General features: G+C 38.4%; 1 protein-coding gene across 1 annotated transcript in view; it reads right to left on the bottom strand.

Annotated features, from left to right (window-relative positions):
* The window catches only part of SCML2 (Scm polycomb group protein like 2), a gene marked incomplete at its 3' end in the record, with an annotated part of 59,829 nt that overhangs the window by 18,157 nt on the left and 15,368 nt on the right, over positions 1-26,304 (bottom strand). Inside the window, exons 4-7 of the mRNA XM_080614172.1 lie at positions 24,194-24,428; positions 20,068-20,156; positions 18,426-18,669; positions 4,246-4,496 (exon numbers count right to left, since the gene is read on the bottom strand). Of these exons, the coding sequence (XP_080470298.1) occupies positions 4,246-4,496; positions 18,426-18,669; positions 20,068-20,156; positions 24,194-24,428 (819 nt within the window). The remainder of the gene's footprint in view (positions 1-4,245; positions 4,497-18,425; positions 18,670-20,067; positions 20,157-24,193; positions 24,429-26,304) is intronic.

Here is a 26,304-nt window from a genome sequence, read left to right as displayed (position 1 = left end):
TAATAACCAGAGTTTGCAGCACAGAGATTTGGAAATTTGTCAGTGCATTATTTTTCACCTGAGGAGGGAAGAATTTTATTGTAACATGGTTTGGACTGGGGTTTAGAAAAGAGACATGCACAAGGAAGGTGTTTCTAATGTGTTTTAAGGTCCTATATATGGAAATAAAAGAATTAATGAATTAGAAAGAAGTTCATCACCTCACCCTTCACCATTTATTCTTGCATGGGAACAGATTATGTTCTCATTCTCTTATCTACCAAAAAAAAAAAAAAAAAAAAAAAAAAGGGAATCTAAGAGATTACCCAAGTGTCAAGACACTGCTGAAGACTGCAGAGACTTTACTGCTCATGTGGTAAGGGTTTACTGGTAAAATTAATCTACAGTGGAGTGAAAATTCAGTCAAGTTTCTAAGGGAGGCTAAGCCCTCTTTCATTTAGCAGTAGTCATCCTTTACACTTTTAGAAGCAGCATATTTTCCAAATAATATGTTAAACGACATGTAGAAAGCAAACAAAATTTACACCTTCCTAAAAGCAGCAGTGCCTAACTTCTTCATAACACCTAAAAAAACACTTAAAAAGAATAAATTAGCTTTGTTCTGGAATCCAGAGAAGTTTAAAGAAAATTTCTGTGCCCTTCTTACAGTTCAGAGAAGACAGGCTTGGCTGGAGAAGCTACTTGATAATATGGTACTGGGTGGAATCGCCATAACTGCCAAGGCTTGGCATTGCATTGTGAATGAGATGAGGTGGCTCAGGTCAAACACTGAACTAAGCAGTGATGTATTATTCATCAGGAATTGCCTATGTATCTTAACACTGGGTTAAGAAAGGTCTCTCTCCATCCTTAATATTGAGAACCAAAATGCACTTGGGAAGACTGAGCTTTGGACCTGAAGTCAGACATTCCTGAAAGCCCCTCTAGAGCAGAGGAACTTTTGCCTGGGGGGCAGTTGTCTGTCACCATGCTGCAAAGTATGGGTGGTTGAGGGGAAGAGGAAGAAACAGAAGAAATGTAAGTGTGCAAACAAAATACAAACTCTGAACTGACAAAGGAACTAGCTGCTCTCCACACTAACACGAGGGTGGTGAGGCTAGACAGCCATTTCCTACCTCCTCCTTCAGAAGAAGAGCATGCATTTTGGAAATACAGCACATTACGCTTGCTCAGCTGAGGTTCCCATTTTGCAACCCCAAGCAGACGAGCAGCAAACTGCGACCCCAAAGCCATGTTGTTTGACAAGGCAGGCCGTGTTCTCAGCAGGTCTCAGCACATTTCCTTGGTCAGGGTGTTGCCAGCTGGCCTCTGCCAGCTGGGAGGGTATACCAGCTCCATTTGCCCACAGAGAGCACTGCTCACAGCCTGGCACCACATGGCCAACTTCACAGGCTTCCCCTTCACGCTTAGAAACTCTCCTCTTGTGGGATCGAATTTAGGGCTATGATCCACACTCAGATCAAAGCACTTCCTCAAGAAATTCTGGAAGGAATTCTCTGTGTTGTTATGCAAAGTGTACTTTAAAAAATAGTGAAAGAGCTATAAAGAGATTTCTTCTTCATTATGACAGAATAAAAACATACAGTGCAAACAGGGGGGAGACAAACGGAAAATAAAACCTGACATGCAACTCACACTGATAGAGAAGCTTAGAAAACTTTAAGTAAAGAAGAAAGATGACTCAACAGCTGTATATATTCCTAGCTGTGTAACAAAAATTAATACCTGCATAAAGATAAACATTGCAGCATAACAAGTGTAAAAAGACAAGGAAAGTCAAACAACTCTACAGAGTATCAGATATAGACCAATCTCCCTAAATACACAGTTTTTTAACTACCACATAGCCAGCTAACACTTGGAAGCACAATTACTTAGCGTGAAAGCTGGAGAGGGTTTGATGGTAAGTCTGGGAAGGGAAAAAAGCACTTTCAAATTTCTATGCGTATACCACTTCCATAGTATTTATCACAGAATCATAGAATGGTATGGGTTGGAAGGGGCCTTAAAGGTCATCTAGTTCCAACCCCCCTGCCATGGGCAGGGACACCTTCCACTAGACCTGGTTGCTCAAAACCCTGTCCAGCCTGGCCTCGAACACTGCCAGGGATGGGGCAGCCACAGCTTCTCTGGACAACAGGCTGTATGGCATTCCATCTGACACTCACTTTAGTGCAGAACTCCCACAAAGCTCCATCTCCTCTCTTATGCAAACAGGTGTCCAAAGATTTTGCACATATATATAACATCTCAGCAATTTAACCATATACCAAAGCAACAACAACAATCCATGGATTCTCAACAAGAGCTAATTTTTAAAGCTTTTATTGCAAAAATCAATGGAGTAAAACTCACAAGTTAGATATATCAAACTTAGATTCTGCAAAACCTAACTCCTGTTTGCCTTGTCCCACAGAGGACATCCTGCATGCATACAGGTACCTCAGATTCACTGCCTCAGGATAAGGGAGTGTCAGCAGTAACCCCCATTCCTTAGGCAAATCCCCTCAAGTACCTCACACAGACCAGATGCCAAATGCAGTGCTCCGAGCAGACACTTACAGATAGCCAGTATTAAGAGCCCTGAAGTCTCTTCTAAAGGTGAGATACCTCCAACTATTCTTTCAAATGGTACACAAAGCCTCTCAATTTCTCTTTCAAGAGACACAGAGGACAAAACACACGAAAATGTGCATCCTGCCATACCTGAGTACATCCTTAAAATACAGATGTCCTGTGTTCTCCTTTAAAGCCCCCCCTGATTTCTGGAGAACACCCCATCCACCAGCCAAGTCTGGATGGGAGCATCTTTCTCCTCTTTAATTCATATCTCTCTGCACTTTGATACACACCAATCAAGAGAGCTGGAGACCATTTGCATCAGTAGCCTACCAATGTGGATGTCTGACTGGAAGGGGCAAGCAGTAGAGACAGCACTTGGCTTTCAATTTCTGGTCCCCAGAACCATTTCTTACCTTGTGGTCATCATTTCAACAAAGTGCCTGCTCCCAGTTTTGTGCTACAGCCTTCTGGGTATGCCCTAATAATGCCCTATTAAAAGAGTGCCACTAATCTACCCCTTTCCACATATAACTAGCAATAGATCCCATATGAAAAACTTCCAAAATACAACTTTTTGAAATTTGAGACAGACAGGGAGGAAAAAAAACCAAACAAACTAAACCAAAACCCAAACTCAAAACAAACTCAGAAAACACAATGCCCCCCATGCCCTCATTGGTGCTAATGCAAAGGAGGGAGGACCATAAGGACAGACACAAATCATTTAGGGAAGGACATTGCAGGATTGTTACTCCTCTTTGGCAGCCTGCAGTGGGTGAAAAGCCTCAGAAAAAAGACTATACTTTCACAGCAATTCAAATTGCCCTAAATCTGCCCCGCTGTGATCCTATCCTTCCTTGCTGCAGATGTAGCTTTTGTGCTTTTTTTGGGGTGGAGGAGGCAAAGAAGATAGTAAGAGGTATGGATGCTGTGCCAGTTGTCTACCAGTATAGCTCCCTCAAGTAGCTCACTCTGGGATTATATAGCCACCAGTGTTGGTGTCACATGGGATTGGGAAGGTGGGTTTACAGCAGTGATCATTTGTACCTTATCAAACAACTCCAGAGGAGCTGAAGCTGCAGCTGCCAGCACTCCAGATCTGACGCAGTTTGGCAGGGAGAAATGCAGAAAGTCATCTTGTCTTTCAGACCAGGGCAGAATTAGGCCCACACCTGGAGAAATGTATTGCCTGGAAAGAAGCTTCTTGCTTCATGCTGGTAACTTCACAATTAGTGATTCAGTTGGCAAATTCAGCTGTATGCCTAAAATGCCTAAATTCTGCTACAAATCCCTCACTGTTCTTAATCCTTTGTTTCCAAACATGAAACAAAAAAAAAAAAAAAAAAATTCAAACTATATTTATGATTCAGTACCAAAATAACCCAGACTAAAAAGCCTGAAGGCTCTCCTGGCTCTTGTAATTTTACTGGAAATGGCTATTCCAGAATACTAAACACCAGCAACTCACCCATAAACAAATCAGTAATCTTGCTCTGGAATGAAATAATCCATAGAAGTTTATACTGACATATTCCAGAATAGCTATTCTAGACTTTTCTTGTAATCAGTTGCTGAAAACAGTAAAGCCCTGAAGGCTGAAGACAGAAAATTACATGATAACAAAAAAAAAAATCTCACTACAAAATTTTTCAGTAAAAAGTAAAGTAGTAGATAAGGACTAACCTTTTTTCCAGGTTTTAAACTTTTTTTCCTTGTTTTAAGATTTTCAGTATGAGAGATGCTTTTTGTCAGGGGAATATTTTTAGGAGACCTGCCCTTCTTGGGAACTGCAGACTGTCCAGGGGGTTTGCCCCGACCTGGTTTCCTGCCCCGTTGCGCTGGTACCGGAGCAGATTTCTGTGGAGACTGCATTGAACGCCGGGTCACTTTGGAAGGGGAAGATTGGATTTTTGCACTGCTCTTTGTAATGGAAACTGAGGAAAACAAAAACAAAAGGGAGGGGGGGGAAAACCTCAAAATGAATGATGGAAAGAAACTTTTCTAACAAAGGCTTAAAAAAAAAAAATGTAGTGCACAATTTACAATGTAAAATAAACAACCTTAGATATTTTGAACTTAAGTGGTTGGCATGTAATTACAGAACTTTATTAAAGCCAAAGACAGAACTCCTTATATCCGTTCTTTTAGAGGGAGTTTCCTACGATAAAAACATTCAAACAAATAAAAAATAATTAATCCACTCACCTTATAAATGCTTCCTATAATTTAACTATGATATTTATAAAGTGCCATTCATCAAGAAGGCCTTCAAAATACTTCAGAAATTATAGAGCTCATAATATATCCATTCTTTAAGAGCAGTTTCCACAATTACAAGACATGCCAACTACTTCTAGGGAGCTAAAAAAAAGCAAAGAAAATCACCCTACTAATGAGGAGACACTAATGATAGGAAATGTATCATGAATGAGTATTCATCTGAGATGCCTGTTTAGAAACTCAAATTCACATAACTGTACCCAGATTTTTCTACCTGGAGCTATTCAGACTTAAAATTTTATTTGGAAGAAGGACTTCCAAAAATCAAACACAAAGTATCATTTTAATTCAGTCTTAACACTGAACCAGTTCTCTGTTGAATCACCTATCCCAATACAAAATTGATCCAATATGTACATGATGTGACTGCATTATAACTTTGTATAAAGCTGCAAGATATAATCAGAATTCATTGGATAGAACTTCCTAGTTAGGAATGTTTTCCACACAACACACTACTCTCTGAAGTAATAATGATGATTTTGTTTTCATAATTCCCTTCACAATGGAGAGATTAAAACACTAGAAGGATGTCAAACAGAACCCACAGCTAAGGACATATCCTCAATGCAGAGATGTACCACACCATGCTACAGCAGCACCTGCAGCCAACAAAATGCAATTACTAAGTCCAAAAATACAACAAATATTCTGTTTTGTTGATCTGATTGCTGGCAAGCAGACAGATCAATTGAGGAAGAGGTAAGTTGAAAATGAAAACAGGTATGTTGTGACAGCAAACCATCCTTGTGAGAGCTATAGGACAAGATCACACAACAGAGTTGGGATAATCTGAAACCTTTAGACTATAATCAGATGGCTTTCTAGTATCACACTGCCCCCACTACAGACTTTTGTATTTCCCTGATGATGAAACTCCCATGATTCCCCCCAACCCTACATAGTAGAACTTAATGTGACACAACTTAGAAGTGTTGCAAGTGAGGGCTCAAGTGGGCTTTGATTGTATCATTCATCAGTGCCTGATCCAAAGCACTACTGCAGACTGAAAGTGAAGCGCAGGGGGCTGCCAATAATTAATTTCCAGGATTTTTGGGAATTTGGAATATTTCTTCTCCTAAAATATTAGTATGTTGAGGCTTTCTGGTAAGCAAATAAAACATGAAATAAAACTCAAAGATACATTTGAAATGAGATCTTGAGAAAACAACATAGTTACAGATTGAGTAACAGTTTTAACATCTAGCTCTATGAATGATATTCACCTTAATAGCCCAGCAGCGAGCTTTACAACTGTTACTTTAACTTTGAATTTTTATTCAGGAGTTCACTGTTATTAAGTATTTGCAACAGAGTAAAATGAAATACACATTGCAAACAGACTTCTTACAAAATACAAGTACTACTGACACACATTTTAAAAGCTGTGGGAGCATTCACATACATTGCTATTCCATTCTGTTACTAATCTAACGGCAGTTCAGAAAAAAATCTCTTCATTATAACCGCCTGCAACCCTAATACATCAAATACAGACATGATATCCCTAGGTATCTGAGAAGGACCACCTCCTGGATGAGCAAAGTGATCACTTTCATTTTATTTATGTAAGCCAAAACTTGCTCTCATATGCAATGACAGCTTAAAATAAAATGAACAGAATTTTAACCAAATGCTGGCATAACATTACTCTGAGATCTCTGAATTGCTGAATGACACCTCACATTAAGCCATACGTCTGGAAAGCAAAACACTATCAACTGAATGCTGTACAATTCAGTACTACATATTGTGTCCTGTATAACGCTTGCACTAATGTAAAATGAAGCTATTTTTATTTGTGCTACACAACTATGCATTTAGCAAAACAATCACGACCTCCAAAAGAAACATTTCACAAATTCTTTGTGCCTCTGCCTATGCTGAAATCTAACAAATGCATTTCTGTTCTCACACAGTAAAGACAGAGCTAAGGTTAAATACACAGCTAATCGCAACATCAACAGGTTCTAGGAGCACAGGTATGAGTTTCAGGACACTGGGTAATCCCTATTCACTTCCAGAAGGACATTTACCGGACAAAGAGTAACAATGCAAACAGCTCCAACCACTTCAGGCTGCCCTCTTGAACCACACACAAGTACCCTTATCTCAGTATCTTCCTACCTGTATACTCCAGAGGACCAAATATTAGGAGCATTAACCATTAAGGGGGGGAATCAGGTCCCATTTGATATTCTTCCTTCTGCCTAGGGCTGAAGCTGCTATTTTCAATAGGCGGGACTGCAACAAAGCCCATGCTGCCTGGGCAGCCTCCCAGAGATAGCAGCAAATGAGGAGGCTGCTATTTGCATTTGTTGATTTAAGAGAGGATGGGGGGAGCACAAGGGAGTGGGAGACTGCTAAAGTAATTCCCATATTGTCTGCAGGCTGTATTGACAGTGATCATCAGTCACCTGCTCATACTTCCTTCAACCCAGCCTTCAGAGGGAGACCAAAGGTTACGCTGGGTCACAGGATCTGAAGCGAAATGAAAAGACATGCAAAAATCGAGCTGCCAACCCACTGCATCTGTAGACAGAGTTATCCCCACTAGGCCACATGTTCCAAAAACTAAGATGTTTTAATAGTCTCATGAGAACTTGTTAAAATACACTGATGAAAAGAATAGAGAGGAAAAATGCCAAGCTCTGCTTGCAATTACTGCAGTATTTAGCTGGGATATTTACAACCAAAAAAGCACATTTGCCTTTTCAGGATGCTGCTTTGCATCACAAAGACCTTCTCATTTGCACAAACAAAATCAAGCACTTGTGTCATGTTGCTCTTCTACACAAATTTCCACTGCTCCAGTTTCAGTCGAGGGATGTACTGCATGGCATTCTTTCCCAAGTCTCTTATTTACACCCAAAACCTACTGGCATCCTCAATAACTGAGGAGCAGAGATCTTGCTACACAAACATACTTTAACATTGCAATGCTAGCAACTAAACAGCGTTTTCAAATACACACAGCTGTAGTTATACTGTCACGTTGGTGAGGGCTATAGGTGACTACCTTCACACAACACACAAACAGCTTCAATACTTTCAATTACTGCTCATTCAAAACCTTTTCATTTTCTCCCTGAAACTATTCTGTGAGTACTCCAACACCTATAAACTTTGTATCTAACATATGTAAGAGAAACCCCAAGTCCACTATCTTGGAACTCACAGCTTAAAGATGCATTGCCATAACTCAGTTCTCATTCCCACAAGCAGATCATCCACTGGAGCCAATCAAACTCATTTGCATGAGAAGGACATGAAAGATTACACTTTAGATGAGGGCCAAATTCTGCTGGTAGAAGCAGAAAACCTGCCCAGACACATGCAGGACTGCAAAATTTGACCCCAGAATGTTATCCCTAAGATCTCTATCTAGAGTAAGTCAGATATTTAAGACAACTGTGAAATCTGAAGCTACCAAAACCTCCAGCACTTGGGAAGGGGATGAGACAGATGACAGCTTTGAAGCCTGAATTCTCATGCAATTCTAATTAGTAAAATTCCCTCAAATAATCCACAGTGATGGTTTCACTCCATGCTTTTATGCAAAGCAAAGGGAAAAAAGGTTCAGATTAGTAGTAATATTTAAACATTAGAAATCTACTATTCAGTTAGTGTCACAGAACAGCAATTACAAGACAAGACTTTAAAAAGCTTTAGTGAAATGACACAAAACAACATAGGGGCCCATTCTGCCATACATTCTGTGAATACAGCATTGCTACCTTAGGTGAAGGTGCCAAATTAGGACTGTAAAAACAGTAATTCACTGTTTAAACCAGCATTTCTTTCAAGACAGAAACGATTCATTTGTACTGAAGTATTGTTCCTATGCCCACACTGAGACACAAGCCAAATGTTCTTCTGAGAACCTAAAAGCTCAGCCCTTCTCTCTCATCTATAGATAAAAAAAATGAGGTGAAAAGATTTAGCAGATTACCCTAAAGCCATGTGAGCATTCCACAGCAGAAGTAATGGAAACATCCCTCCTCAGTTCTAGCCTGGGATTTTAACTATAAAATTAACCTTCTTTAATGCAGTAGGTTATTATCATGATAGTTTTGACAACTGGCAAAGGAGGTGGAAAAGATTAGCAATTTTTCTAAACAGCTTACTGTCAAGGATTATAAAAATTTATATCCTTATGTCTCAATTGAACAAGAGAGCCATACAAAAGCGTAAGTATCTGTAATACATGACACCTCTTTCTATCTGTGTTTGGATTACTTCTGGTTAAGAGGTAGCTGTGAGATACTAATTGATATGTTGCTATGATACAAAGTCAATTATAAGTCATCATTTTGCGATCTAGAAATCAACACTGCATTCGGAAACTTCACCATCCACCTTGGCAAGACATGGAGATTATGGCTTGCAATGTTCTTTGTTCTGGATTTTAGTTTCTGCTACCTGTATAACAAAACAAAAAGAAAAAAACCCCAACAACAAAACCAACCACCAAACAAATGACAAAAAAACACCAAACAAAAACAAAACCAAACAAACAAAAACACAAACACAGAAGACTCCTGCTATCTTCATTAAAAAATCCTAGCCTTCCTTTCACAGACCTGAAAGGTGAAATGGTGAAAGGTGAAATGGGTGAAAAGGAGAGCGCCAAGTGACAGAAAACGAAATTAGAGGAGGGCCACAAGGATGATTAGGGATCTGGAGCATCTCTCCTATGAGGAGAGATTGCAGGAGCTCAGCCTGTTTCATCTAAAGAGGAGAGAAGACTGAGAGGGGATCTCATTATTGCATGCAAGTATCTCAAAGGTGAATGCCAGGAGAATGGTGCCAGACTCTTTTCAGTAGTGCCCAGAAACAACACGAGGAGCAATGGCCATAAGCTAAAACACAAGAAGTTTCACCTCAACATGAGGAAGAACTCTTTTATGTTGAGGGTGGCAGAGAACTGGAACAGGCTGCCCAGGGAGTTTGTGGGGTCTTCCCTTTCTGGAGACATTCAAAACCCACCTGGATATGTTCCTGTGTAACCTGATCTAGGTGGCCCTGCCTTGGCAGGAGGGTTGGACTAGATAATCTCCAGAGGTCCCTTGCAATCCTAACAATTCTGTGAAAGGAAAGCATTTCTTTCCTAGTGACTTCCCCAGGCAGTACTGTGGCAACTTCCATCCCTCACCCCCAGTTTCCCACATTTTCAAGCACTAGGCAAGCCAGCACTTACAAAACAGTCCTGTGAAAATACCAATCAAGCACCATCAAAATTCACCGTTAACCACACACACACACATCACTTCCAAAAAAGCAACTTTTAATAGCCTGGCTGGGGCAGGGGTTGTGCAGAGTGCGGACTATAAGCAAAACAAAAGAAAGGCTCTGGAAAAGATCTCTCCAGTTGATCTCCAGAAACCAAGAACTGTGAAAAGCCAGCTTCCAGTCTCACCCCTCAATAAAACATTGCTACTGCAACCACATTAACGAAAAACCAAAAACCCAACCCCCCTCCAAAAAACCCCAACAAACAAGCCCCCCCTCAAAAAAACACAAAACCCCAAAACAATCAATCAACAAAAAAAAAAAAAAAAAAAAAAAAAAAAAAAAAAAAAAACTCACAAAAGAAACCAAACTGAAATAAAAAAAAACCTGTATTTTGTTGATAAACTGAGAAGGAAGAGAGCAAGAAGTTTAGATTGGATATAAGGAAGAAATTCTTTACTGTGAGGGTGGTGAGGCACTGGAATGGGTTGCCCAGGGAGGTTGTGAATGCTCCATCCCTGGTGGTGTTCAAGGCCAGGTTGGATGAGGCCTTGGGTGGCATGGTTTAGTGTGAGATGTCCCTGCCCATGGCAGGGGGGTTGGAACTAGATGATCTTAAGGTCCTTTCCAACCCTAACTATTCTATGATTCTATAAGTAAGTACCAAATGAACTATCAAAGCAGCAGAAACTTGAGTTACCTGAAGACAATTTAGGTATGCTGATGATGAATCTGTTGTTAAGCCTGCAAAGCCTAGCTCTACACATCAGGCAAGAGTTTTAACATCCTGATTCTTCACCCCTTCATTACTAGTTCTGCCCAGGTTTTGCTATTATTTTTCCCCAAATAGCATCAGCATCACTATGAAAGATTTGCCCAAAATGAAACAACAAAATGCAACAAGCTTCAGGGGAAGAAAAAAAGAAACACTGAGTGCGGTTAGTGCAAACCACAATTTGTTTTGTCTCTATATCTGAATGCCAGCACTGATATTCTTAACATAGCTTATATGTACTAATACAGGTTTGGAGAAAATCCACTCAATCCCATCCACTCGTTGAGCAACACAACCACTGTTGACATCAGTACCCTCAAGACCTGAACAACAGAAAATAAAAAAAAAATAAATACATATTTTCCATGTAGCAGTAAAAAATACATGTGTTGGAATACTTCCAATTTAAAAGAAAATTACAACTACCTTATAAATAAACATGGTAAGATGGTGAGGAAACCAGATTTACAGTAAGGACACAGCTTTGGGAAAGGCAAAACCTTTATTTTTTTCATTAGTGATTACTGCCCTTTAGCAGCACCATCCAGGCCTTACTGCAAGATGCCAAGAAACATTAATACCAAATAAAAAAAGCTTAACATGTGAGAGAATGTGGCAAATCAGACTTTAGCCTGAAGCACTGAGGAGTTTTTCATGTACAGTTCTGAAGACAGCATAAATCTGCTTACTGTATGTGCCTGATTTAACTACTGTGACCTGCTTGTGAAAAGAAGCTGGCTGCACTGAGAGAAAAATGAAACCTCCAGCAGCATGAAATTGTACCATTTCAGCATTTGGTTTTTCCTTTAATGAAACTTAAGATTACCATGCTTATCTGACTTTGGTTTTGGCTACTTTAAATGAAGCAGAGTCTTTTCATAGATCTAACTGTAGCTCTGTCTAAAGTTTCAACAATTCTTTTGTTTCATATGCAAACATACAGGGTAGTACTTAAATTTATATTGGTGTTGCACATTTGTGCACAACTCAGCTGAATATATAGCACACCTATTCTGACATAATTTCATTATCAATAACAGAGAAGTGCATCTGCAGTAGCTAGCTTAGAAAAATCTGCATAAACAAAGCAATGAAAACACATCTGCAAATGAAAGAAAACCAAACTAAAAAAATCACAAGACAGACAAATAAGGTACTTTTTAATCTCTGCTTGAGCCTGTACTGCTGTTATTGCTGCAGACAGCTTTTGAGGGAGACCTTTAACATCACAGGCTGATTAGCGTAATGAAAGAAGATTGCTCTCACTGACAATGAATGCACTGAATTGTGAGAAAAGCGATGAGGGGGCAGACGATGAGGGAGGGGAGAAGGGAAAGGAGGCTGGCTAAAGATTAAAGCTACAGTGTATCACTGTTTTTATTTATATTACTACATCATCTTCCTTTAGTCTCTCTTGCAAAGTGCAGAGAGTAATTCCTCCTTCATTAGTTCTTGCCTCACCTTTTTCTGTCAAAGATCTGGCTTCATAAGACCATAGGATCAAGGGTATATAGCAGATACTGTTCACATCTAAATGATGGATACAATGTTAGACTGAAATCAGTCTTTGCAGGTGAAACTACTTGTCATTTCCCACAAGGCTTGTCCCCACTTATTCTTTTGTTTTCTTTCTTTTTTGGAACAGGTTTTACTTCTATTATAAATAAAAAGGTGGATTGCCTTAGTAACTGCAATTTCCCTTTAAAGACTAAACACCAAAATTATTTTATATAGAAACAGCAAACAGAAACTGCTCTGACAATTTCCAGTTATCTGCCATCTACTTCAATCATAAGCCTAAGCTACAACTAACTACAGTGCAATACAAGAATATTCTTAGGCATAGTAACAGCTTTTGGATAATTCCAATTGAGTAAAATTAAAATTACAATCTATGGTGATTAAATAGAAATGCATAATATGCTTGGCCTAGAAGAAGGGTGAACAGAAAACATCCAAAAGATAACAAACATAAAAAGCCTTTTTAAGATAATACTAAAGCAATAGGACAGAATGTTTGTTTGCATTTATACTGACTCCAAGGAAACTCATTGCATCAATTCACATATCAGCACCCCTCTTCATAAGGACCAGAAACAAGTTCCCTGACATGAAGTACCAGCAGCAGAGGCCAGAAAACTAAGACAAAAGAAGCAGTAGAGTGTTGGCAGAAAATACAGCACTTAGGAGATCTAGGGAATCCAAAAGATGAAATGCCCAACCTACTGATGGTGCTGTGCAAGTTTGTCCTTAAAATTGTCTCAAGTTCAGAGACTTAAAAAGGTGGTTAATGCAATGCCAACACTCTAGCAGCAAGGTGTAGAGAGGACACCTGATGTTAGTACTGACAAAACTGCTAAAAACCCTTGTACAGAACAGAGGTAGCAAACCCAAAAATAAATTCAATGTGTTGGATTGGGAGAACCAATCATAGCTTTTGTAGGGAAAAGTCACATCTCACTGAAATCATTTCACTTCGTTTTTTAAGGAGTCACTAAGCAAGCAGACAATGGAAAGTTAGTCTGTGGATTTGCATTTGACAAGATCTCACACCACAGCCTCTCTCAAAACAATACTTAGCTGGCACTGAATACAAGGGAAGATCCTCATGATCCTTCTAAAGAATTTAATGGAAAATACCTAACAGCAGCCAGGAATAAACAGACATGTTTCCACAGTCGAGAGAGGACTCTAGAGATTTCTGATGAGGTTTCTGCTTGGGCTTGTATCATTTGATTCATATATGGAATCAAATGGTAAACAGTAAAGCATGAAATGGCAACAACTGTTGAACAATTATTTGAGTCAGTAAAGTTATGTAAAAAGATCTTGTAAAGCTGAGTAGTTGCTCTGTAGAGGAAGTAACAGATGAAACACAATGTCAAGAGATTAAAAATAATGCAGCTTCCATGATCAGTGTTGGGCTATTAGCCCAATTGTAAGATATACAAAAATGATATCATAGAATTGAAATAAATATTTCTATGACAGTATTAGCTCATTGCTTGGTAGGTAGTCCAATAATCCGAAATCCCAATTCATGAATCACAGAAGGAAGACAAAACAAAACAGAAAGCGCCACTATGCCACTATGTCTTAAATACTTTGTGCACTTCTGGTTCCAGTGGCTTAAAAATGCCATCACTGAAAAAAATTACATTCAAAAAATAAAATAAAAAAAATAACATTCAAAAAACGGAAACAGTACAGAAGAACAAGGTTGATCAGAGGCATTAAACTGATCCCATAACAATAAAAAATTAGAATAAGATTTTACAAGTTTGGAGCAGAGATAGCTGAGGGAAGCTAGAATCTAGGTCTACAAAATCACGATGGATATGAAGAAGACAATTAGGGAATGACTATTTACTGTCTCTTCCCGTACAAGTACTGGAAGTACAAGAAGCTATTTCGGTACAAGAACATGAGGACAAGAAATGAAGCTACCATCAAGAAAAAGGATATCACCTTTTCCAGAGAACATATACTCAAGTACAGAACTCCTAAGTACAGGATGTTGTAGGTGATGAAAGCGCAGACTGCTCCAAAATATAACTGAACAAAATAGATCGAGCTCCTCCATAGGTACTCAGCATGAAGTGTTATTCTGGGCTCGGGAGGTGCTGGGTCATAGACAGCCAGATACTAGGAATACTCCTGAAAGCCTCTCTCCTATGTGCCACTGCTGGGAGAAAGCCTGCTAAAGCAGATGATCCTTCAGACTGATCCAGCACAGACACTATCATGCCAACTTTCTTCACCAGCTATAGTTCACAATGATGTTCTGAGTGACAAGTCATCTCTAAAAGCACTTAAGTGACCAGGAGACAAAGAAAACAGTCTACTGCATCTGTAAAATACTAACCTTGGGCCAGCAGGCCAAGCCAACATCAAGCACTGTTGTCAAACCATACATAACAAAAATTATCAGAGATATTTCTAAGGAAACAAACTACAACATTGGCTAAGCACAGCTTCTGCAAATATAAATATTGAACACTACATTTCAAACCACTGTATGCACACCCTGGCACTCAGCCAGGTCCACTTACATCACATCTTCTGGTAAGGACTGAAGACAAAACATCAACATGAAGATTAAGGCTTGAATGCTCAAAACAGTTAGTGCAAAACAACTTTTCATCTACCTTCTTCATTTTATCTTCTATTAATTGCATCTTAGTTCTTGATCTTATCTGTCTTAAACCAATGCCAATTACAGAGATATTGTATATTAAAATTACAGAGATATGATATAAAGACTAAATATACCACATAATCTGGTGTGAATAAATTTACTCATATCTAAGAAGACTGTTTTTAAACTGTTCTTCAAAACCTCCCATGATGGAGGTCCTATATTCTCTCTGGACATCCCAAATGGCTAAGACAGTAAACAGCTGAATTAAACTCTTCCTTAATTTTCATATTGTCTGCCTTACTGCATTTCATGTTGGTGTCCTCAACATAAAAAAAACATGGAACTGTTGGAACAAGTCCAGAAGAGGGCCACGAGGATGATAAGGGGATTGGAGCACCTCCCGTATGGAGACAGGCTGAGAAAGTTGGGGCTGTTCAGCCTGGAGAAGAGAAGGCTGTGTGGAGACCTCATAGCAGCCTTCCAGTATCTGAAGGGGGCCTACAAGGATGCTGGGGAGGGACTATTCATCAGGGACTGCAGTGACAGGACAAGGGGTAATGGGTTCAAACTTAAACAGGGGAAGTTTAGATTGGATATAACGAAGAACTTCTTTACTGAGAGGGTGCTGAGGCACTGGAATGGGTTGCCCAGGGAGGTTATGAATGCTCCATCCTTGGCAGTGTTCAAGGCCAGGTTGGATGAGGCCTTGGATGACATGGTTTAGTGTGGGGTGTCCCTGCCCATGGCAGGGGGGTTGGAACTAGATGATCTCAAGGTCCTTTCCAACCCTAACTATTCTATGATTTTATAATGATCTCTCTTTCAAAAAGCTAAATTAGACCTTAAAATGCAAGTCTCATGGCAGGAAATCGTTGTGCTAGGTATGGATCCTTTATTGCTTTCATACTTTTATTGCAGGGTATTGGTTTTGCTTGTTCACTAAAACCAGAGAGGTTTTTTTCTGTGCTTTAACCAGCGTTAAATGCTTTCAAGAAAGATAGCTACAAAACCCAAGAATATTTCTCATTATATTTACTGTGATCTAAACTACACTTGATTATTTTCACTTTCTGTTGTGGAAATCCAAGGCAGAAATACTAAACTGACTGGAAAAAAGTCCAGGCCAGAATACTGCTATAATATTTCAAGTGAATACCTACAATATAGCATCTGCCATACTTTCTTCCTTAACAGGAATAGTCAATGTAAATGTGACTTCCTGAAGAATCCTGACAACATTATCATATTTCTGAATTGAAATGACTTGATTACACTCTCCTTGAAGCTATTATTTACATCTTAATAAAGAATTATCATTACAGTTCTTTAATGGTTCAAAAGTGATCAAATAACAGTGAAAAACATAACCTGAGAGCAAAAAAATATTTCATCTAGCTATGTAGATTTGATAAGTGTGTATAATGTGAACAGCTCATAAAAAAAATAAGCACATGAAGCAAAACTGAAAGAACAAATTCTTTATGCTCAGAACGAGCAAAAAAGGAGCACACACAATTTTAATAAAAATGCACTTAACTTTGGGTCCACTGTCAGAATTAAAAATAATGAAATCCACAGCCTGCACCTCCCTGCCCTCAGTTTCTATCACGTGTCCAAAATTCTCAGTTTTAACTGCAAGTCTGTAAGGACCCTGCTTCAGGTTTTATTAATTCCTGAAGTGTTAATTGTTTTTCGTAACAAGGCAATAGAATTCCTAAGAATACTTGGTTATTTCAAGCCTTCAGCAGATTTGAACATATTCAATTCTGTTTGTTTCATTACCTGAACTGGAATATATAGTGAACTTTACCAACTAACTGTTAAAGAACTCTTAGATCTCTATCAAGCAAGAAAAATTCTGTACGTATTATCTCAAAATATTGCTAGTTTTCCAGCAGTGAAAGTGAAGTCGACTAAACAAATTAATAATACTTCTATTCAGAAGATGCAATTGGACTCAGCAATCTAAACAGGAATATCTTCTAAAAATTTTACACCACTTATTTATACCACCCGTTTAAGATAAAGCCATTTTATGTTATCACAATTAACATAAATAATTTACCATAATTACACATCTTATTCATGATTTCTCAGGACATGGTCAACCTTCTGAAGAAGGTAAGAAAGACACTTTACAGACTGGGAGCACAAAACCACTACAACTGAGGTCAGCAGGGTACCTATTAGATGACTACTGCTCAAATGTATTTTGTCCACACCTGACTTCCCCCTGCCTTCTCACTGCAGGTTTGTACTGGCAGATCATCCTGGACCTACACATATAGAGGTGTGTAAAGCTACACACATAGTTCATCCCTTGCTGAAATCTGCTAAAGTGGAATAAACTAGATTATGGGTACTATGACCATCTGCAGTAACTGCAGACAGTAACTACAGACAGGCAGGTGAGAGCAAGGATGCAGAGGTACCCTTAACTGATTCCAGTTAGTTTTTCCATACAGTTCTTGACTTGTTGGCAAAAGAATAGGAGAAAAAATTTGGATGGAGAGGGTGGGAAATACAACTGCTTTCTTCCCCTCTTGCTTCTGTTCCTTTGGTACTTTCAGTGAGAGTTCTGTGATACTGGTCTACTTGTTTTTACTCACTTAACAACAGCTGTGAAAATGCTCACCATAAGAACAAATTATTCTGGTCAACAATACTGAAGTAATTAATTAAAATATGGTTCCCCTCTTTAAAAACCTCTCTTCATGTGAAATTTGAATGGAGTGAGGATAGAAGAGCCCCAACAGTTTGAAAGAAAAGCCTTACAACACAGAAACATGACGAGGTCTCCAGCGTAGCAGAGGGATTACATTCAGTGATATCCCTCTTCATGCCATTTCCTTTCTTTCTAAGGTAGACAGCTGTACATTATAAAGCACAGTGGCCATAAAGAGACTCTATAACCCTATGTAAAAACATCCTTAAAGGCATAAGAATGATAAAGCATTGTCTTGAACCTGCCTATTCTGAATTTTGTGACTATGAAGAAAGAGTGAATATACACTTTAAACTTCAATCATCAAAGAAGCAAAGACTACTTTACTTTCTTAGCAGTTAGCTTAATATTAAGTGCTGCTGCAGTCAATATACAGTATCATTAAACAGGAGTATTTAACTATAATAACATAAACAGCAAATCTAGTTTAAGTCCAAGATTATTCATAAGCACATGAAAATGGAAGATTATCAGAAGCCCTTCTAACAGTATTAAACACATTCTCAGAGTTACTATGAACCAACAAAAATTGTTTCTCAGAACTTATCCTACTAACTTTAAACTACTTAAAGAAAATTTGACAGCATTTCAGCAGCAGCAGCTACTCACAAATCAAATCTTCAGTCTTATCTGCATACAAACTGCTGGTTTTTAAAATTCTGCTGTAATTGAGGGGAAAAATAATTAAGCAATATTATTAGTCATCTTACCATTGTTCCCTGGTGGTTGTAATGCATCTCCTGTCAAGCTACACCATCCAACTGGGAAAATATCTCGAGAATCACATCTGCACCAATAGTCAAATGCTCCTCTCCAGCCATCAAATGTAACAAAAACTTCATCTCCTTTAACATCTCCTATGGTTGCTGGGCAAATCAAGTATGGGTTCTTTCTATCTATAGCTTCAAGTTTCATTCCAACTTTAAAGCAGTTTGGCACAGGTTTTGGTGGTTCCTACAAAAGTAAGAGTGACAGAATATTTGCATTTCTATGGCCTCTTAAAAAAATAATAATAAAAAAGAAAACTATCTATTTTTCCTCAACATCCTTACTTCTTACACTCACTACTCTCAAAAAGTTATAGCAGGCATTCAAGAAAACTTACTTGTATTTCAAATGTGCTTTTGCTCTTCTGTATTATAAAAATCTAGATTCTGTTCCCACAGACACAGCTGGGATAATTAGCAAAATTCTCCATGACAGAAAGACCCTGCTATAAATATTTACATAAGCAATAGGTCGCACCCAATACATTATGTCTGGGCAGCAAGACAGCAAAGACACTAAAATGGAATTATTACATGCTAATAAAGAGGAAGAGGTTTGCAGGGAATGAATATTTCTGGGGACTGATAACTGTCTGGTAAAAGCTTCACCTCTCAATCCATGAAAAATTCATTAGCATTGGACATTATTTATAGGCCTCAGTTAGCTCAGTTGGCCTCATACCAATTCCGAGTGGACAGAAGAAAAACAAAAACCAAGTCAATGTGATGAGACTAAGTGTACCCCCATAACAGGAGTTGTGACCCAATGGAATGTGAATTACCACCTCAGCCTCAGGAACGTCATTATCCAAAAGCCACCTCAGATGTGTTGGTAGGTTATCACAGGCAAACATGGTTCCTCATGCCTCAGGAAATCTATACAATCTTTTATTTAAAAAAAAACAACTACATAATTATATAAAGGTAACAGGCAAATGATGTGAGTGCAGGTCTGAACCCAACTGTTTGATTTGCTGACATACTTGTCAATGTCTCTCTCAGTATCAAAAATGAAGTCACTCAATGTGACAGCAAGGTTTTACCACCTTGACAAAAGATTAAACCAACAAGTCATTTCAATATTACTGTTGGGTTTATAATAATTTTTTTAACTTACTCAAGGCACGTTTAAAAAAACGAGTAACTGTTTCTGCTATTTTCAACTACTTTCTCACTACAGTTTAACTGATGAAAATGTTTAACAAAACCTTTCCAAGCCCCACTGCATTCCAATGACTTATTCCCCATTGTTGTATTTTTTTCTTCTCCTGTGCACAATCACATTAATATGGTGCTGTTAAGAGATGTGATATGTATTGTACTGACACAAAAAATGAGCTAACACAATTTTTCTAAATAATACACCATACTTCAAAAATCTCAACTCAGAAACAGACATGCCCATCTCAATTGACTAGAAGCAGATCACTTCCTGTAGCTTGCCAATCCAGTTCAAAGTAATTTTAAATAGTCTTCCCTTGCCATGCTGCAGACAACAGGAAAATATGTTGACATCCTCATTTAAAAAATGTATTCATGGGCCAATTGATAAGAAGTTGTTTACTAGCAGTCCCTTTCTTCTTACCTTCTTAAAGAATGTTGCCGGTGCCATCTCAGCTCCATTGAGAGTTCTTAAGAGAAACATTGGCCAAGAAGATGCATTCATCTGGAACCCTGAGTAACAAATTAAAAATAGCCCCACTTTCAGTTTGCAAAATAAAATAGAAGGATATAAAGTCTGTTTACTAATGCCTCATTGCCTCTGGTTTGGATTTGGCCAAAATAAAAGTAGCCAAGAAGGAACAAACAGGGTTGCTGTAGGTGCAGAAAGCCATGCAATGCATTTCCATTCCGATTTACTTGCCTGCAGAATCACTCATCATAATTTTTGATACTACAGAGAAACATCTAGGACTTATTGACATGCAGGTTCTAGTACAGGAGATCATAAGGTTGTCACTCGCAGTCTGGGATCCAGTGGAACTTCCCCAGCACTTGTGCCTAGCTAACTTTTCAGGTCTGCTTTTTGCTCACATTCTAAAACAACAGAATCACAGAAGCATAGAATAGTTGGGGTTGGAAAGGATCTTAAGATCATCTGGTTCCTGCTCCAGCTCCTCTCATTTATTGAGATACCTTTTTATGTTCAAGACTCTTGTAATTCTTTCACCAGGCCACAGACAAAAAAAGAACAATCTGTTTCTACTCCCTCCCCCATTAAGATAAATAAATAGCCCTAAATCCCAAAGAAATCGTAAGAGGAAAGAACAAATATACAATTATTTTTACAAATGCATATATAATATTGGAAAACAAGCTGGAAGAGGTTTCCACTTCAATACTCTTCATTAACAAGGAAGTAAAAAGCGCAAAAAAAAAATCACATTTGTTTAGATAACTACCTTATTCAAGCAGAACAAAGGTTTGGCTGAAAACATTCTCATGCCAGATAATTTTCCCTCAGAAGCAACTACTTTCCAGTTAAAAAATAAAACAAAACAAAAATCCTTTTGCTTTCTGTGCTTTCCAAATGGATGTTTCAAAGTAATAAGTAAGATAACAGATAGTGGACATTTTCTTCTATGTCTTTAGCAGTTATATGTCTGGCACAGTTCTACAGAAAATAGACATAATAGAGCAAATTGGAAAATTTTCCACAAAGCAAACAGTAAAAGAATCTGCCAGGAACTGATGAGCTCCCTCGTAACTGAGCCTTGACAATTCTCTTAAAAAAAATGAATTAGAAAGGTGGAACATACCTGCTATTCTCGATCAGTTAAATCATTAAGTCATCTAAAATTGGATTATATACTATAATGGTTCTTTAACCAGTAACTTATGCTATCTTGAGTTGAATAAACAGTTTTCAAGTTGGAACTACCTATGCAACACCTACATGAATACAAAGCTCCTATTTGATAAATGGTGTTGTAATTTGAGGACTGCTGCGCTGATTATCAGTCCTGGTTTGATACCAGAGTCTTTATGCAACCTAAACATGTGTGGTTACTGAAACACAATATTCCTAAACAGCTAGCCCAGAAAAGATATATATATAGGAATGACAGCTAAACAATAGTTTCAGTTAATTTCATTTGGCCTTTAATTCATCTTGGTAAAACCAGAGAAAATGTTATCCTCAATGTAATTTGTTGAGAACATTAAGCTCTCTACAATAAAAAAAAAAAATCACCTATGAGAAACAGAGGCTGGCACAGGAATGCTTTGCTATAGTAATCGCTTTCTCAAAACCCTTATGTAACATGCATAATTAAACCTATGTAAAAATCAGGTAGGAGGGACTATTTTAGCTAGTTATTATGAACAGAAGCAGAACATTAGTATCCAGAAGGTTCCCTAGCACTCAGGAAAAAAAAAATTATTCAGTTGCTTAAATGTCTAACAGGAGGTAATTATACACCCAATTAGCTCCCAGCTTTGCCCAGGAACAGGACGCTGTAGAACTGCCAAAGAGGCTTTTTCAAAAATTTATCTAGGTATGCCAGAACATTTGATTGCTGGAATTTAGCCTATCTCTAGAAATATCTAGGGCAGGAGGGACAAAAATAATGGCACTCGCATTCTTTTCTGAAAAACCAGCAATTGTTTGGAGGGCAGGTAAACTTACACACCTAGGTATAAGGAACACCTGGTTGTTTGGTGCTGCACTACCAGCGCCTGACCAAATAGGAGAAACAAACAGTACCCAAGGAGAATCTGCTTCTACTGATGATCATGGAAAGTTTATCTTCTTAAGAGATCAATTGCCTCCATTATACATAACCAGAGTTGCTTTATTCATCAGACTGGTTTAGAAACACGTTTGAAAAAGCACTATGCTCCTCAATAGAAGCCATATATTTAGCATGGTACATACATGCAGCTGAAGGAATAGGTATACTTTTCTCTATTACAATCCTGTTTCATACTCGTATCACTGCTTTCACTCTACAAGGTTATAGCAAGAATTTCAGAGAGGTTAAACTGAGTTACTTCTCAAAGGTGACACACCCAGGGGTCAAGAGCTTTTAGTGCTTTCATTCAAAACTCCTATACTTCAGAGAAAAGAAGGAAAAAAATCCTTTCAGGTTCAAACTTTATCTATCTATCTATCCATCCCAAATGATATTTTTCTAAAAGGTACTCTGGTGGCATTGCTTTTCTTGTGTTTCTAAAGCAGCACAACAAAACAAAAACCTACCATTGTAATTTATGTAAAGTGTCATAATGGTTATGTCAACTGCTCCTATGTCTGTTTGCCTTTCTATATGCAAATCAAGTTTCATACTGTAGTTAAACGATACTTTTCACTTCTTGTTAACAAATTGGGATGACAAGCTTCTGAGAGGCTACTAAGAGAAAGCATACCTACCTTACTAAATCTCTGATGAGAAATCTGTAATACTTACTAATGACACCAAACCAGACATAGGTTCATAAGTATAAGATGAGAAAACAGCAGTAGCATTTAATTTCTTATATTAAGAATGTTATTTCTTGCATCTTCTAAAAATTACAGAAGGCAACAGGTCAACAGGGGAGGAGATGTTGCTGATGCGGAGGCTTTGGGGTGTGTTCAGATAAATTTTGGTCATTATTTTTCCTTCTTTTTAAAAGCTGAACTACTTTCAGACCAATGTGAAAAATGTGTTTCTTTAAAGATTTCCACACCTACAAGTTCAAGCTATAACAAATATGGCACAAGAAAGAAGATCTAAGTATAGAGGGTAATCACAGCAAAGAAAGGTGATATCCCACTTTACCACCCCTAGCACTTAGTCAAAGTTACCTCTGACTATTCACCACATAGCAAGGAATTCCTTTGTAGAGTTCCCTATTTAATAAGCTTCCTAACCCCAAGCACTGTTCTCAGTTTGGGCAGACACATAATGTTGTCACCCATATTGCTTATGGAAGGCAAAAAAAAAAAATCTGCATACTATTTCTAAGTACATGAAAGCTATCTCTTGTTCCCAAGCATTCGTTGTGATCACAAAACCAGCCATGCCAAACTGCAGATGCTCCTCAACATGCGTTGATTTGAGGAGAATCACATACAATATAAGCCTGCAGTCTGGTGAAGCTCTGGAGTGCTCTTTTTCCTGCCGCAGAACAGAATGCTGCAATACCGCGGTTAACCCACCCTATGTTGCCTTTCCCAGACCACAAACCAATTTGCTCAGTGCCCACGAAAACATTCAGACTGCCCCGAGCTGCTGCAAGGTCTGCAGTCCTGCTGGGCCCTTCACTGATCGGTTAACAGCCAGCGCCTTCTAGTGGACTGCTCTGATTCACTGGGTAGAAGAAAGGCAAGTCAACTTCCCCCACTTTTTACGAAGGTCTGACTAAAAGAAGTACGCACAGCATCAAGCAAGAAAACGTTGTAGCCATACACACTAGAATGGGCACACGGCAGTGTATCTCATAACTAAGTGTCAAACAGTTCCATTTATTACTAAGGGATTGTTGAAAAAAATCCAAAACAACAGAACTCAAGCCAATTATTTATTCTGCTCATTTTTATGTCAAAAGAACCCAAAAAGAACAAAAAGCCACAATTCACCCTGCCTGAACTAGCTTGCTTACCTCTTTTTCAATTAAATAATAGTTTGGTGAAATGTTAATACCATTGAATTTGCCAAGGCAAAAGGTCAAATCGACTTCACGAAAGCAATACTCCCATGCTTTAGTTGAGAAGCTTTGTTTCTTACCAAGTGGAGGCTGGAGCATGTCCCCTTTCTTTTCACAGGTTCCAATGGGCTGTATGTCTGAGGAATCCACAAGCCTCCAAAAATCATTTTTGTTGTCGCTTCCATCCAGCCGCAACCTCAGCCTGGCACCAGTGATTCCAATTACTGTAGCTATACAAACTGAGGTAACATTGCGAGGATCACGGGCTTCCAGTTTCATCCCAACTTTGAAATCGTTCGTGGGTGGAATTCTAGACTACAATAAAAGGTAAAAGACTTTTTCTTATTGTTGTTAGTATGGCTAAATTTACCAGCCAGTTCAATATGCAGCTTTCATGCACCTAAGCATATCATATAAATGGTAAGTATAAAAAAGTCTTTGAACTTTGAGTGTTCAGCAGCAAGTCAGAAAAGGCAGCTGGATAACCTACCAACAGCAACTGGTTTAGATACTTGATGTTCCTACTGCACAAACATGACTGATTTCTAAGAAGATAAGCACACCAAGAAGGGTTAACAAGGGAATCCTGATGAAGATATGAACATAAAGATCCAATGATTAATACTTGAAAGGAATGGAGAACAAGGACATTGGGAAACATGACATTCAACTAAAAAACACCCCAAATCACTCAACCAAAACAAAGCATCCCACAAACCAACCTACAAAAAAAAACCCCACTCACAAAATTCACATGCTTTCAATACAAAAGCAATAGTTATTATAGTAATATCTGGGAAACTTAAACTAAATTTGAACCCTATGCACTAAGCACTACGAAAGTTCAAGGCAAGAAAGAGTTTCTGAATCAAAAAAATATGCCAATACAGACAACAGAAAAGGGAGTTAGTGTTAACTGCATTAGGACTGTCTGTTTTCTTTCTGTTAAAGTCACACAAAACTTTAAAGTTCTAAGACAGAAATTGCATCTGATGCTTATTCATAGAGAATTGAATATATCCATACACATATAATGCAATGCCAATTTAATTATCACAGGGAAAAGAAACATGATGAATGCGACTTGGTCTTTGAGCAGAACTTTTTGTCACAAGCTAAACAAAAGATAAGGAGAGTATATTTTATTCACGTGTCAATATATTTCTGTCTGGACTGGCTGAATCACAGTCTGATACTGTAATACTGCAGGCAGCAACATCATCTAATGGTGTTCAAAACTTCATATTGGCACTAACTGGGACTGAATGCTTCTCACTATTCTCTTGAGATGTCTCCTCATTTCAAGATAAATTTATGAATGGCAATTTTTGCCAACACTGTAATTTAACTTAAATTCTTTTTGCATCTTTGCAAATAACAGTCTATAGTTTATTTACAGAAGGCCCTTTTTCAGTACTCTTTCAACAAGTTAAATAAGCCAAACACTGAAGTTTCTCTTATGAGAGGAAGACTATTCTTCTGTCATCCTGGAAGTCCTTTACTGCAACTCTTCCAGTACAAATCTGGTCTTGAACACAGATGCTGACAACTATAGACAGCCTTCTCCATGACATTTATACCCAGTTGCTATCTCATGTAAACACATGGGAACACAATCTGAATCCTAATATGGGAGGGCAGATAGAAAAACCAAAACCATGGGCATTTACACTCACAAGATTCGTATGTCCCCCCTCCTGCCTGCCTGACCAGTCCAGGTGAGGATCCCACAGTAAGCAGAGAAACTGCACTTCTCTATCTGGGTACACAGGAAAAGGCTGAAGAAATCTGCTACTTCAACAAGTGTTAGTGGTATTTTACCTCCACCACACTTAATTTTTTTATTAATACAATTTATGAATAAATACATCTTGCTCTGCTTGCTATGGTGTGCAGGTGCACTATTTACAACACATCCTAGATAAACAGCAAGAGCCCTGGAGGAGCCAAAGCCCGAAAAACAGAGGCACTCAATATTCAGTGAACACTGAGTGTAGCATCTGCTAATGCTGCATTTAGACAACAGGCTGTCTGAAAGGGGAGTCTTAGCATATTAAATTTAAAGGGCAATTCAATTTCAGGATATTGCTTGTCCAGCTGTTATGTTCTACAACCACAAAAAGCAACTGAAATGGAGAAATCGAGGCGATTGTTTGCTTATAGAAAAGGTGAATTGCTTTATTACCAACAA

This window comes from Psittacula echo (genome assembly GCF_963264785.1).
Source record: "Psittacula echo genome assembly, chromosome: 3".
In the NCBI taxonomy this organism is placed as follows: Eukaryota; Metazoa; Chordata; class Aves; order Psittaciformes; family Psittacidae; genus Psittacula; species Psittacula echo.
This window is presented reverse-complemented; position numbering and strand designations above follow the sequence as displayed.